At 45.5% G+C, this 15,986-nt stretch overlaps 1 protein-coding gene across 1 annotated transcript in view; it reads left to right on the top strand.

Moving 5' to 3' along the window:
• Positions 1 to 8,042: 8,042 nt before the first annotated feature.
• XDH (xanthine dehydrogenase) overlaps positions 8,043 to 15,986 on the top strand; it is a 67,709-nt gene continuing 59,765 nt past the window's right edge. Inside the window, exon 1 of the mRNA XM_004711150.2 lies at positions 8,043 to 8,126. Coding sequence (XP_004711207.1) covers positions 8,085 to 8,126 — 42 coding nt within the window. The 5' untranslated portion in view covers positions 8,043 to 8,084. The remainder of the gene's footprint in view (positions 8,127 to 15,986) is intronic.

Raw genomic sequence — 15,986 nt, 5'->3', positions numbered from 1 at the left:
GATACTGATTGGATTAGGATTTACCTGTGGGTGGTGTGAACAGCTGTGATGGTCATTGCCATCCTGCTGGGCATCAGTTGAGCCGTCTCAAATGCACAAGAGGGACTCTTTCAAGGTCCCAGCAGGAGAGAGGCCCCAGGAGTGGAGGGCATCCTTTGGACCTTGAAGTCCCTGCACATTGACCTCTGGGGTCCAGGAGACAGCACAGAAGCTGCAGCAGAACCAGGAGCCAGAGCATGAGACACAGTGGTGGACTTCCAGCCCACAGGGCAAGGGCAGTTGAGTGCTTTGGGATGGGAGGCTGGCTAATGGAGGGTGGGGCGGGGGTAATCTCTGACCCACAGAGCTGGAGCTGTGTCTTTGAGTTCAGTTGATACTTACAGCAGAGTGACATGCCCTTTGGGCATTTATTAGCAGCCCTCAAAGAGCTTTGTAACATTCCCAGAGCAGGGTAGAGGACAGGCCAAGGGGCTGAGGGCCAGAGAGAGTGAGCTGTGTAGGCACAGCAGGGAAGAAACTGTGTGGATAGATCACCTGTATCCCGATCATCTCTCACCTGAATTGTAACCTCTTCACTTCACCGGTCATCCTGGTAATCATGATTTCTGTTCACAGTGTGGTGACGGGAGGAGTGAACATGGGCATGACCCATCTCAGTGCGTTTATTAGGAGGCAGGCAAGAAGCACCCGTGGCAGGTCCTGCGGCACTACAAGCCAGGGGTCTTACTGTATCCCTCCTCTCCCTTGCTCCCGCTCTGTCAAGGTCAAAGTGTCTCAGTGCTGCCATCTTTCCAGGGTCCTTTAGACCTCTGTCCGTCACGTGGTCTGTGGTTCCCTCCCTAGGCCCCCATTCCCTATACCTAGTAAAAGGGTCATTCTGGGTGGCATCTAGCTAGGAAAACCTAGATTCGTCTTTCTATTCTTGTCCAGATTTCAGAAGATTATTCTAGAATTTGGAGGCATGTGAATTTAAATTCTGCTTCTGCCTCTTACCAACCGTATGGTTCTGTGTGAGATCCTCTACCTTTCTGATCCTAGCCAGCTTCTTCCGCTTTAAAACAGGAAGTTACATCATAGGAAAGCTGTGGGACATTCAGAAAACCTATCAAGAAGATATAGCCTAGAGAACTTGGTTTGCAGAAGGCGATCGAGGGCAGTGAAAGTCCAGAATCCATTTGAGAGCCCCACCCACGGGGACCAAACCTCCACTGACCAGCCTTGCCTTTCGGCAGAGTGCATCTGAGAGTGAAAGGATGCCGGGAGTTAGGTTAAACTTTAACAGCGTTCGTTTTTCCTTTGGAGCTATTTGAAATTTCTTTTAGTTTTTCAAAATTATTATTTTCTGCTTTCTTTTGGATTGGGATTTTGCTGTGTATTATTCTGTAATTATTGTTGGCGTTTAGTGTTTTCTTGTCTGTTTTTCTTTATATGAAAGCCAGGCTAGGTAAATCTATGCAGACAGGAACTAGATTAGTGGTTTTTTAGGGTTCTGGCAGGAGAGGTGGGGGAATGAGCAGCTACTAACAACGAGCACAAAAATGAAGAAGATGTTCCACAGTTGATAGTGGTGATGAGTACACAACCCTTTCTATTTATTTCATTGTTAAAGGGATTTTTTGGCACTTTGTCCACATATCAAATGAGTCAATTATTCAATTATATGAAAAAGAGTTGTACAATCATCACCACAATCAATTTTAGAACACTTTCCTCTTCCTTGTGCTCATTGTTATTATACTATAGTGTAATGATTTAAATTACATTGCAATTTAAATTATATTACATTGTAGTGTAATGATTTAAATTACATTACAATTTAAATTATATGACATCATAGTGTAATGATTTAAAAGTTTCTCATTGTTGTTTTATTATTCTTTTACCGATTAAAAAAATTGTGACAATAGACACAATGAAGCGTTTTCCCATTCAACAACTTGTACATACATAACTCAGTGCCATGTATCTTACGCATCCTGCCATGCCGCCACCATTGAGAGACTTTCCATATGACGCCCGACCATTAACAGAACCCAGTACCCTCAGCAACATCTCGTCCTCCACCCATGTAACCAGGGGTCTATTTTGTTTTTGTTTTTTCCCCCCAGTAGTTTGCTTGACATAAAATCCACACAACATAATCTTCCAGAGTGAACACAACTCTTTTTAATATATTCAAACTATTGCATTATAGGGCATGTGAATTATTTGTCAATAAGATTGTTTGTCAAAAACCAAAACCCTATGAGGCATTTCTATCCTGTTCAAAAAAAACCAACCAACCAAACAAACTAAAGGAACACTCGGTTGAGGATCTGGCACACAGCCTTGTAAGTCTTGTCTTCTTCACAAGATCTCCTCTCTGGACGTGATTTAACTGACTAGTAGCCCCGGTCAGGACTGGCACCCCTCTGTACTTATATAGCAAGAATTATATCTTCTCCAAGAAGAGCTGAAAGTACTGGTTCGGTCAGTAAGGGGATAGAGACGTCTTCCTGCTTCGGAAACGTGACAAATTCCATCTCTTCTCTAGCCTTCAGGATGACACAAACATAGTTAGAATCTCAACTATTCATCCATAAATGCCACGAATCAACTGACCTTTAAGGTTCTGGGGAGAGTGGCCGACTTCTAGTGAGCGGCTCAGCTGGTAGGAAGAAAACGAAGGAGAAAGCCACTCCGGTTTTCCACTAGCTCCCCTGAGGGAGAGACATGAGCCTTTCCACTCCCATCAAGAGCTGCAGTCTTGGAAACCCACAGAGGCAGTGGTACCCTGTCCTGCAGGGTCACTGTGAGTCAGAATTGGCTCCACCGCAGTGAATGGACGTCACACCCGATGCTGCCACAGGCATGGGAACCCCAGTAGATAAATACACACTTCCTGCTCCTGTAAAGTTAAATAGGCAACAAGGGTTTGGGAGGAGGGGTTGCTTGGCTCCTGGATCATCCAGGTGCCTGGATGGAAGCTCGGCCGTCTTCAGCTGTTGTTTGCTATGTTCCCGTGGGCTTTGATGCTACACTGACAGCCAGTGGATGAGAGAGAGTGAGTGTTTGGAAGTTGGGAATAGGATTTCCACCCCGCCTGCCTTCTTTAGAACGCAATCATCGGGGTCGCCTACACAGTAGGGAGTTAGAACCTGCAGCTCCCAGCCAAGCAGCGGCTTCTCAACAGAAGCCCGACATGAAGGTGGTGATGGTGGTGGCCATGGAGGGGCATCCTTGCCATGCTAGTGATCTTTTGGCTTCAGGAAACAGGCACTCAACTCTAAGGGGCTTTAACAACACTCACAGAAAAATCCTTTTACCTTTTAATTCTATTTCCCACAAACATTTCAAAGGCCCCTCATTTAAGCAAGTGCATCGTACATTATATTTCAGATGGTAATTATAAGAAAAACAAATCCGGGGAGGAGAACGGGGAGCAGGAATCAATGGGCAGGTGGCTTTCTCTACTGTCGTTCTTTGGAGCATACTGTGTACAGAGAACATGCGCGCGAGCAAGCCAGCGAGGATTCAAGTGCGAGGAGACGCCAGTTTGCTCCTTCCTGGCCTGTGCCCGAGCCACTCAGAACCGAAAGAGAGACCAAGCCGTCCATGTCACCACAAGTGACCTTTGGTTTGAGTTGAGTGCAAAGGCGTTATCAAAAAACACAGGGGGAAAAGAAAACACAGGGAAGATATAGACAGATCAAAGTACATTTGAATTTGCTTGCGGTTTTAAATATATATATATTTAAAATGTTTTAAAATATATATTTATAAAATATAAAAATATACATATATATTTTGCCCCAACAGTTTTATTGGTACATAATTTATATATCATACAATCGTGGATTGCTGAAGCTGTAGCTGTTCACTGGAACAGAAAGCCCGACTTTCTCCTGCAGAGTGGTTGGTGGTTTCAAACTACTGACCTTGCAGGTAGCTTCCTAAGGAGTCACCACTGCTCCACAAGGCCCCCTGCTGATTCCAGGGGTCAGCATTTAGCTCTGAGAGCAAAGCACAGCATCAAACTGCAGGCTGGGTTTCCGTCACTAAGGCTTGCTGTGCGTGCTCCCCTGACACGCCTGGGCTTTCTGCTGGATAGTTAGTGGAAGACTCATCAGAGACCGAATCTCTGCTGGAAGTGGGCGACAGATTCAGTACCCGGCACTCACTCGCTTTGTGACAGCAAGTCTGGAAAAGGGGCGTATGAGTGGCATCCCGCCCAACTGGTGGAGCTGAGAGGAGGTCCAATAACATCATGTCGTGGGGAAGAAATGCTTTTCAGGTCAAGAACTGTTTTTAGGATGAGTTCATGATGTGGATGTCTGGGAGAACAAGGGCGGACTCCGCTACTGGGCCGTGAGATTCCAGTGATAGAGAAGCATCTTTTAACTGGAGTGGGGAGCATGTGTTGACAGAAAACCGGTCTTGGTTAAAAACAAACAAAAAACAAACAAACAAATAAATAAAAGGAAAAACTATGAGCAGTGGACTATCTTAAAATAAAAGTGATTTCCTCCCTTTTCGAGTCTGTTATGAGACAAGAAAATGAACAGGGGAGTCTTGTAAGTGGAGACAAGAATACACACATGGATGCCAAGAGAGGGGGTGAGCAGGCCCCCTGGGCTGCAGAAGCAGCAGCAGGCTCCAGCAGGCAAGGCAGAGAGACTGTGGAGTGTGCAGGGACAGTGCCCAGCACCTGCTCCCAAGCTATAAAGGTTTCAGAGCTTGGGAGCGGCTGACCCAGCCCCGGTCAAGTCTTCAGGGAATGTTCCACATGTTTCCAGAATCACTCTTCCTCTAGGGAGTGCCTCACCCTCAGGAAGCTCACTCTTCTAGAAATCATGACCTGGCTCCTGGAAGCATGTGTGATTGCCTGCATCTCTGGTTATTTCCTCAAAGTGCTCTTCCAAGAGGGAAGACACGTGTTTCTGGGAGGCCTCTGGGCTTCTCTGGTTTCGCATGGACTTTTGGACTTGACGCACCAACACAGCACACTCTCTAAACCAAGACTTCCCTTGGTAAATTGGGTGTGTTCACGCAAGGTAGCGGAAGTCACAGTTAGTCTGTTTCTATACCATGAAACCGCATTAATTCATTTGAAGTTTGAAAATTCATCCCAAAGTTGAAGGCGTATATGAGAAGTCTTCAGTTTAGTATATAAAAAAGTTCCTATTAGGCTGTTTTTGCATGATTTATAATATCTTGAAAAATCCCTGAGAAAGTAATGGTCACAAATATTTTACTGAATAAGAATGGATCATAAGACGTCAGGAATTCTGTCAAATCTTAGCGTTTGGAGTCCCAAGTAATTGTTACAGAAACAAAATTTCTGAATGCAGCATAAGCACTGAAGGAACATTGATCCCCCTTTCATCTTTGAATGGAAGGAATATTGACCCCCAGGTAGGAGAAGGGGGTGGGGATTCACTGAGTGAGGAGGAGTGAACCGATATTAAAATCACATCTACTGTGGGATATGCAGGCATCCTGGTGGCGTAGTGGGCTACCTACGCATTGGGCAGCAGTTCAAATCCACCAGCTGCTCCTGGGAGAAAGAGGAGGCTCTCTGCTCCTGTTAGGATTCATAGTCTCAGAAACCCCAAGAAGCAGTTCCGCCCTGTCCTACAGTCACAATGAGTCGGAATCAACTCGCTGGCAGTGCGTTTGGCTTGGTTTATGGGTCGTGCTTCTTACCTATGTATGATTTAATTCTCTTAAGAGCTGATTTTTATAAAGGAGATGCAGTCATGCCCATTTTGTAGATGAGGATATTGGCTCTGAGGGAGGGATATTTGCCCCAAAGTCCCCTAAGGGGTCAAGTGACTATGCAAGCCTGGCTTCTTGCTGTTAGTATCATCAAGTGGATTCCCACCCACAGGGACCTAATGGGCAAAGTAGAACTTGCCTTACTCCTTTAAGTCATAACTCCTTAACTCTTTTCTTAGCTCTCCCTCTTCACTCTGAGTTTTCTTAGACGTTGGCCAAGAAGGGGAGAGCCTTGTGGGTTGGGCAGATTGGTGGACAGAGAAGTCTCAAACACAGAGCGGTGAGAGTCGGAGAGAACTGTTCAAGTTACAAAATATCGCACCTAGGATCAGCCCCTCTCCCACCAACTTCCCTTTCTTCTTCCTGCTATGCTTTCTCAACTTTGGCACCATTGACATTTTGGGCGTTTGGGGCTGAATCATTCTTTGTGGTGGGGGTGGGGGAGGTCCTAGGCATTGTACGGTACTTACTAGCAACCTTGGCCTATACCTGCTCGATAGACACCAGCAGCATTCCTCCCCCAAATGGAGACACGAAAATATCCCCAGATTTGGCCAAATAACCCATAGGAGAGGGGTGCAATTTCCTTCCAGTTAAGAACCTCTGTTTTACGGAGACCAGCTTGCCCTGAACTGAATAATTGTCTTTGATGTGGAGTTTTCAGTGCTAAGACCAGGATAGTCCAGAGCAAACAGCAGGGATTGGTCACCCCCTCCACGAAGTTTCTTTGCCTGGTTGAATAAAGGGTATGATGGCAGAAGGGCACTTGCCAGTGTGATTGGCATGTTCTGACAATCTTCAGTTTGTCCAAGCTGAGGTTGTGACGATCACTATTATTTTTTTTTCTGAGACTGTGGACTTTCATTCTTTTTTTTGTAAAAAATCATTTTACTGGAGACTCATAAACTCTTATCACAATCCATCCATCCATCCATTTGTACATTTGTTTCCATCATCATTCTCAATACATGTTTTTTCTACTCGAGCCCTTGGTATCAGTTCCTCATTTATTCCCCTCCCTCCCCTCCCCTCCCTCAGGAACCCTTGATAATTTATAAATTATTATTCTTTTTTCATGTCTTACACCATCAGCTCTCTTCACCACATTTGCTTATGCACCCGCTTTGTCTTCAGCGATCGTGTGTGATGATCATTATACTGAGGGCATCTGCCCACTACCGTTTCTTTCCTCTCCACGGCTAATCAGGGGTGTAGGGAAGTGTCCTGCCTCAGAGGGGCTGGCTGATTAACAGTGGAGGCCATTGAAAAACTGGGACAACCAGAGTGCTGCTGCTGCTGCTACTGCTGTGTGTGTGTGTGTGTGTGTGTGTGCACCCCATGCCCGCACATGTGTTGAGCTCAAGGACTGGGTGGGGCAGTCGGGTGCTAGATACAGAGAGCCCTTTGGACAACTTGCATGCGTATTTATACCATGAATACCCTGGGCAGGGCAGAGTTTCAACTTTCTGTTCGCATGGTCTATGTGAGGTGTTTGTTTTAATTCAGTTGGTTTAAAAGATAATTTTATTACAAAATAATCTGACAACCAGTGAGACACTCTCCGTGGACATTTTCCTGAGAGAAATAGGTGTCTCCAGCAATCAGGGCAGCTATCAGGATGATTTTGCTGTGTTTGTTGAAGGCGTCTTTGTAATGCTATGTATGTAGGCTCCTCACCAATTCACAAAGCACGTCTAAAATCCATCACTGGCTCCATCTGCCTTCTGATTTGGCTGTCATTCTTACCCTCATCACAGGATGAAAACGAGCAAGCTCTGCAGGTGATAATTTGCCGAGGCAGAATGCCAGCTTTGGGGCCTGGTTCCTTGGCGTCCACACCCTGTGTCCTCTGTGCTCCACTGGGCCAGGAGGGGACACGTCTTGGATGTACGCACGAGTCTGGGTGGCTGTGAACCCGAATGGTCACATGACACACCAAGTGTGGAGGGTGTGAAGCAGCTCAACTGGCAGGGCCTCTGCTCATGGCCCTGCCCCTCCTCCGTCTTGCAACAAGTGGGAGGCTGAATGAAGCTGGTTGGGTGAGGACATCATTGGAGAGCTAATCACCTGGCGCTGGCCGTGCTGATTGCCAACTGCACTTTCCTCTGTGCTCTTTGACACAGGTGCAGGGGGTGTGAGCTGCTGTTTGTGTTTTCCTTGATTATGTAAAAGGGTGGTTTTGGCCAAGAACTCTCCTGCCCCGAAGTTCCAAGCTGGTTGCCTCCCATTGGCCGGCTGTGTCACTGGCTTTCAGTTCCAGAGCAGTGATAATTGCCAGTGTCTCTCTGCAGGGAGCTGCCTGACCTTCGGGAACTCCAGCCGGCGCAATGACGGCAGACGATTTGGTTTTCTTTGTGAATGGCAAGAAGGTAAGCAGAAGCGGGTCTTTGCGTTGGCTTCCCCTCTGGCTGGCGGAGATGCATTTCCTCTGGAAGAGAACACGGGTCTGGTGCTCTCTCTTGTTCTCCCTTCAAAGGTGTGTCTGTGCTGTTAGCAGCAGGTGTGGGTCCACGAAGGCCCTCCCGGGGATAGAACACCCGCAATAGACTTGTGGGGTAAAGGCATCACGGGAAGGGAGGCAAGAAGAACCGGGTGTCAGTCAGCTCTGCTGAGAGGCTCGTGCTGTCACTGAAGAACGGGGACAAGGTTCTGGGTGAGAGTGGGCGTCATCCAGCACACCTCAATTTCTGTGTTTCTTCCTCAACTATGTCCTCATCTTTGGCTGCTCTCTTGACCAAAAGAAGGAACTAGACATGCTTCTGGCTACTATCAAGATATTAAAAAATGTACACAGTCATTGGTTGTGCTGTAGTACATATATAAATGTCACGGCTAGAGCCAGATTTGTGGCATGAGGATATGGATTGTCACCTTGTGGCAAGACCCTTTTTTCCCCCATAAAGGGGGAAAGAGAAGGAGGTCCTTTTCATCGCCTCCCACCTGCCTCTGGAACTTTCTGTGGTGAAGAAGAACTTGGGGGCTCTTGCTTCCTCAGCCCCCTTAACAACTCTTGAGTTACTTTTGTTGGGACCCGGGAAAGTGGAGGAGGGTCAGGGGGACAGATGGCATGGGTACCAGTCCTGGAGACACTGCCAGGATGAGCATCTTTGCAAATTTGGATTCCAGTGCAGGTAGAAAGGGTACACACCCACTGCCTCCCTCATCTCCAGCTCTCAGGTGCCCTCCCGAGACCTCTGCTGAGGTGCGGGCTCCTGCATCCGCTCCGCTCTTGGAAATCAAAGGGATGCGAACACGGCAGCCTCGGGTGTGGACAAGGAGTGGCAGCACCCTAACCTTGGCACCCAAACGGGCCACATGAACCCTGCGAGTGATGCCTGTGCCCAGTGTGTCTCAAAGAAAGGTCGTTTCATTTGCCTTGCTACATCCATGCTTTCTGGAGAATAGGAAACTGGGCATGGCTTTGGAGGTCATGTTCAAGAACCTAAGGTGCGCGTGGTAAGACTGCCAGGAGAAAGAGGAAGACCCTCACTGTGGGGACCGGGCAGTGCTTCGTTCTACTACACATCGGGTCACCGAGTCAGAGCCCACACTACGGCACCTAACAAGCACACAACTTCTCGGATTTAGGGTTTGGTGACTAACCAGGTGATTTCTGTGTCAGGGCCCCAAAGACGCTCTCATTCCGTTTGAGTGGTGTCACCAGGAGGGGCTGCAATGAAGTCAGCGCTGGGCTCTGGCGCTCAGAGTCGAGGTCTCTCTGTGCTGCGTCCTTGTCAGGGATGGTGGCATCTGACAGTCAACCAAGAGGTAGGGCGAGCGTCCAGGTTAATATGGTCGTCAGGCTGGCGCATCCGCCATCTCAAGCAACTGCATTGCGTTCAGCAATCACCTTGTACTGACTTAATAAATCAGTATTAAATTGGCTTCTTGAAAGTGTTACACAAAGACATTCGTCTGTGAAATTTCTTATTTATATTGGGCGAGAGGCTGGAGTCAATCATTTTCAAGGCCACATCTTATTAAGCCCTCAATTCATGAGTGACAGACAGTCTAAGGCCCTGCTCTATTCTAGGGAGGGTTTGCTATGGAGCACTGCGTGCAGGCAGGGGCATTTGAGGTGAATCTATCTGGGTTGGTGAAAAGGATTTCCTTTGAATTTTATTTCCACTTTGGGAAAGCCAAGTTTTTAATTTATAGAGGTAGTGCCATCTCTGCCAGCCAGCTTCTGCACCTGCACCTGCGAATATCCACGTTGGTCATTTATAATGACATGGCCTCTTAAGAAAGTGCCCCAAAGGTAGAGACATGAGGGGTAGACACTCGCTGAAAAACAAGGCGGAACAAGAAGTCTTGGTCAAACAGAAGCAGCTGTGAGTATGCTTGTTCTGACATCTACTCCCAAGGCCTTGTAGGCCTTTCGTTACCGGTTATTGTGTAAAGATGTTACCTAAGACGTTACCTCAACTTGATGACTTACTGTTACACGTGGGCCGCCTACATTCCTTGCTCCATACCAGCATCTAGGACTCTGTCTCCACTGGCTGGGGCCCTGGAGATGAGGAAGATAGAAAGAACTAAACCTAACTCAAAGAAGGGTATCAGCATCATTGAATTGCACATGCAGCATTGTTGAATTTGTGCACATTCTGCTCTATGTATTCTGGATAATAATAACAGTCACAAAATGAAAAAATTTCTAAAAAATTAAAAATGACAACAGCTGAACAGTTGTTTCTTCTTATTTTTAATTAATCATTTTTATTGGGGGCTCTTACAAATCTTAGGACAATCCATCATTCAATTGTATTAAGCACCCGTGTACATATGTTGTCATCACCATTTCCAAAACATTTTCTTTCTACTTGAAACCTTGGGATCAGCTCCTCTTTTTTCCCCTCCCTACTCTACCCTCCCATCCTCATGAATCCTTGATCGATTAGATATTATTGTTGTTATTTGGTGTCTTACACTGTCTGCTGTCTCCCTTCACCCACATTTTTGTTATCTGCCCCCCTGGGGGTGGGGGTGGGCTATATATGCAACCTTGTGATGGGTTCCCCCTTCTTCCCCCTCCCTCAATCATTTCCCTACCCTCATGATATTGTTACTGTTCCTGAGGGCTTTATCTGCCCTGAATTCCATATATTGAGAGCTCTTATCTGTACCAATGTGTGAACTCGGGTCTAGCCGGATTTGTAAGATAGGACTGAGTCATGGTAGTGGCAGGGAGGAAGCATTCAGGAACTATAGGAATAATGTGTGTTTCGTCAGTGCTATACTGAACCCTGGTTGAATTATCCCTTCCTTATAACCCTTCTGTGGGGGGATGTCCAATTGTTTAAAGATGGACTTTGGGTTTCCACTCCAACCTCTATCATTCACATCAATATAATTGTTTGTTTTGGATCTTTTGATACCTGATACATGCTACCATCGACACCTCATAATCACACAGGTTGGTGTGTTTCTTCCATGTGGGCTTTGTTGCTTCCCGGCTAGATGGCTGCTTGTTTAACTTTAAGCCTTTAAGACCCCAGATGCTATGTCTTTTGATAGCCGGGCACCATCCACTTTCTTCACCACATTTGCTTAGGCACCCATTTTGTCTTCAGTGATCGTGTTAAACAATGTTTTATCAAATATTGTTGGGGCCTTCTGAGGTGAAGGAGACCTTGATGGTGATGGCCTTCTCCACTTCTTCAACAACTCTAGTGTAAGAGTCAGAAGGAAAGAGGGGGAGATCTTTAGGATTTTATTACCATTCTCATGGTCATGGAGGAGGGCAGGAGTCTTGCTTTTCTGAGCAGTCACTCTGTTAATGAAGACTGGGAAGAGTGGTGGGAAGAGTCTGGAGTGCCTGGGTAGTGTAGTGCTTATATGTTGGGCTGCGATCCTCATGGCCAGCAGTTCTAAACCAACAGCTGCTCCGAGGGAGAAAGACTGGGCTTTCTACTCCCATAAGCAGTAGGATCCACAGAGGGATCACTGTGAGTCAGCAGTGATTTGTAAGAGTCTGGGAAGATTTTGGCATGTAGGGTTCAGCTGAGGATGCTTAAGAGTGATCCTCAGCTGTAGCTGTCAGCTACAGAAAGCTCAGACACACATGCTCACTCACTCACTCACTCACTCACTCACTCACTCATAGACTCAGCTCCTTCTGAAGCCGAAGGCTATGTAACATGTATGGAGGAGTGAGATATCTAAGTAAACATGTTTGAACTAGTTGGCGAGGTAGCTAAAGTTTAGACAAAGTAATATATTCCAAAATACATTTCACTGAAAACTAGCCCCATGGAATACTCTTTTTGGATATCCTTAAACCATTTAGCATAGTGCTTGGCCCAAGGAGGTGTTCAATTAATGTCAATGGAATGAATGGATAGGTCTTGTACTAAATACTTCTATATTTCTTTAAAACTTTGTATTTTAAAATGATTTCAAACTTGCAGAAAAGTTCCAGGAAAAATATAGAAAATCATAAATGTGCTTTACCCACATTCCTCAACTGTTGACATTTTCTTACATTTGCTTTATCGCACCTCTTTTACCCCTCTGTGTACACACGCACACATAAACTTGTATCTATTTGAGTACATAAATACATCTATGTATTTATTTATGTATATAGTGGAGTATATGGACTAACAAAAATTCTTTCTGAACCATTGGAGGGTAGGTTGCAGACATCATGTTTCTTTACTCCAGTGGTTCTCATCCTGTGGGTCGCGACTCCTTTGGGGTTGAACGACCTTTTCACAGGGGTTGCTTGATTCATACAAGTAGCAAAATGACAGTGATGAAGTAGCAACGAAAACAATTTTCTGGTTGGGAGTCACCACCACATGAGGAACTGTATTAAAGGGTCGTGACATTAGGAAGGTTGAGAACCACTGCTTTACTCCTCAGTGTTTCAAAGTATACTTCCTGATCCTGTGAATATTATTTTACAGATCTGCAGCCCCTTTAATAAAATTAGGACAGGGACGAACAACAGAAATGTGGGTGAAGGGAGACAGCAGTCTGTGTGACACATGAAAACAATAATAATTTATCAAGGGCCCGTGAGTGTGAGAGGGGGGAGGGATGGAACATAGAAGAGCTGATACCAAGGGATCAAATAGAAAGTACATGTTTAGAAAATGATGATGGCAACATATGTACAAATGTGCTTGATACACTTGGTGTATGGAATGTTATAAGAGCTGTAAGAGGCCCCAATAAAAGGATCTTTTAACAATTCAAAAAGGATTAAAAAAATGAAAGCATCGTTCCAGAATAAAATAAAATAAAATTAGGACAATTAACATTGATGTATCCAATTCATAGGCATTATGTAAATGTCTTTCATTTCCCTTGTGATTTTATTGGTGATACTTTGATACCCTCAATCCGGGGTCCTGGATCTGCCTGGCATGGAGTCGTTTCACCTCTTTAGTCTCCAATAATCTGAAACTGGTCCTTGGCGTTTCTTTGATGTTTTGAGGGAGACCAGCCAGCTATTTTCTTCTCCTCCCGTGAAGGGGCCAGTCTCACGCTTTCTCATCATGAGATCCGGAGCCTGCATTTGGGGAGGAATGCCACAGAAATGGAAGCGTCCTTCTCAGCACATCTTGACAGGAAGCAGCACAAGAAAATTTTTTCCCATGGTTAATAACACGAGCTTTGATTGCTCCGTGAAGGAGGTGCCCTCCAGGTGTACTGCACTGCAAGATGACTCTTTTCCCGTTTGTGATTAATAAGTAATATGTGGGAAGGTACTTTGAGACTGTTCCTCATCAAACTTTCACCCACTGATTTTCGCTCCCATTAATGATCCTGCAGTTCATCAATTACTGTGCTGATTGTAAGATGGTCAACTGTTTATGAGTTGGCTTTCTTCCGTAAGGAAAAAAAATGTTTCTTTATTTCTCAGTTGTGGGTCTATTTGTTCATTTATTCATCATTTTAATTCTATTTAGTAGCATACCATGCATTATTGCCACTATTCAGGTGCTCAAAATTTCCCAGAAGAAATCTATTCAGCTTGCACCACCCAGGCCCACGTCACCTGCTCAGCCAGAGCTCCAAGGAGCTCAATGAACCCAAGGCTGCAGTCCTGCCAGGAGACTGGCCTGGGAATCAAGTGGACGACAAACCACATGTGTCTAGGCTGGCCTGGGAAGGTTCTGCTAGGGAAGTGCTTGGTCTTGATAAGTCACGGTACAGGTGAAAGAGGAATGCTGTGGTCGAAGGCACAGGAGTTGGAAAGTAGGATGTTGGTTTTGTTGTTTTAGAGAAATGAGAAGCCCAGCTTGGCAGGGAAGTAGGAGAGGGAAAATTTGGACAAGAATATTGGGAATATGAAAGAGCTTCATAACTTCACGGAATAGGAGAATGTGGAGATAATGGAGTTTTCCCATGAACTTTTTGATGGCCCCTCGTATATTATACAGGCCCTCGAAAGACAGCCCACAGAGCTGGGCTATTGTTTTGAATATGTGGGAGGTCATGGACAACGATGTCACATGAAGTGGGGTGACATGACAAGAGCCGAGCTACCGGGCTGGAGGAAGGAAGAGCTTGGGGGCAGGTCCAGTCTAAGAGAAAAGTGATAAAGATCTGTATTTTGTCCATCGATGAATATATTCCTCAGGAGAAAAGAAGCGTCTGCCTGCGTGATCGTTGCAAGCAGGATTAAGCTGGATACAAGGGGTGTAATTGTAAAAAAAATTAATTTTATCTTCTCTGTTTCTTTAGACTTTATTCAAAAGGCAAATGCTGACCTTTTAAAACGTTTTAAAACGTTTTAAAACCTTTTATAACTCTTAAAAAATGACTCTTCATCAATAAAAATTCCTATGGTCCATCTAGTTGCCAAACACAGTCTAAAGTGAGAGTGGCAAGCACTTTCCAACAGGAACGGTCGTGTTGTAAGACGGTTGGCTCTTTTCTGGCCCCACAGATGTTTGAATCTGACTCTTTTTCTTGTGATCCCTTTCCAGAATGTTTTAGGGCCCATCAGTAGGAACATTGAATTTCACGTCTCGCGACCTGAGCAATGTCTTTCTTTTTTTCCCCCTTCCTTCTTGCTCTCGGTCAGTTGCTCTCCCCAGCCTTCAGCTTAGGGAGGTCCATTCCTCATGGCTATTATTGGGGGGTCCCATCATTCCTATCTGCCAGTCACTTGGGGAATGGTTTAAACACCTCTCCATCAAGCTCTTTCTCTTTCGCACTTGCTCCCATGCACAGCCTCTGTAGGTTATTAACCATCATTCATTTTTTCTTAATATCATTTTACTGGGGTCCTGTACAACTCTTATCACAATGCATGCATCCATCCACCGTGTCAAGCACATTTGTACATTTGCGGCCATCCTCATTTTCAAAACATTTGCTTTCTCCTTGGGCCCTTGGTATTGGCTCCTCATTTCCCCCTCTCCTTCTCTCCCTCTCCCTCCCTCATTAATCCTTGATAATTTATTTATAAATTATTATTTTTTGATGTCTTACACTGACTGCTGTTCCCTTCACCCACTTTTCTATTGTCCGTCCGTAAGAGAGAGGGTTATATGTAGATCATTGTGATTGGTTCCCCCTTTCTCCTCCCACCTTCCCCTTCCCCTCCTGGTATGGCTGCTCTCATTATTGGTCCTGAGGGGTTGATCTGTCCTGGATTCCCTGTGCTTCCATCTCTGCCTACACGTATAGCAATCATTCAGATGCCTTTGTTCTAACAAGCCCAACATTACCATTTCTTCCACCTGGTCTGTCAAACCTATTGCTCATGCTTACACAGTACAGACCCTGCCTCCAGCATTGCAGAGAGCTGTGGAAAGCCTTTAACTCTGAAAGGGGTGGGGGCAGGACCTGCTGCTCTTTTGCCTTAACAAGATGTCCACTTACCATACAGTTCCCTCTCAGAAAACCCTGATCACAAATTATTTTTGTCTCTCTCATTCTACTCACCCAAATCTTTTACCCTGGATAATCGATGAAGGGCTTCAGATTTATTGGCAACCCACTTTATTGACACCCTTTCCCAGTTTATAGAACATATTTTTATGGACTTCTGGTTTGAGATTTTCCCCCTCCGTTTATGACATGTCTTAATTTTGTTGCCTGCGAAAGCTGGTAATATATATATTCCTCCACTGGTACAGATAGGAACTGGAAACACAGGGAATCCAGGATGGATGACCCCTTCAGGACCAGTGGTGAGAATGGCAATACCGGGAGGGTGGGGTAGAAAGGGGGAACCGATTATAAGGATCTACATATAACCTCCTCCC

The sequence above is a fragment of the Echinops telfairi genome, unplaced genomic scaffold (assembly GCF_000313985.2).
Source record: "Echinops telfairi isolate 266 unplaced genomic scaffold, ASM31398v2 ScPeMD7_10;HRSCAF=50, whole genome shotgun sequence".
Lineage (NCBI taxonomy): Eukaryota > Metazoa > Chordata > Mammalia > Afrosoricida > Tenrecidae > Echinops > Echinops telfairi.
This window is presented reverse-complemented; position numbering and strand designations above follow the sequence as displayed.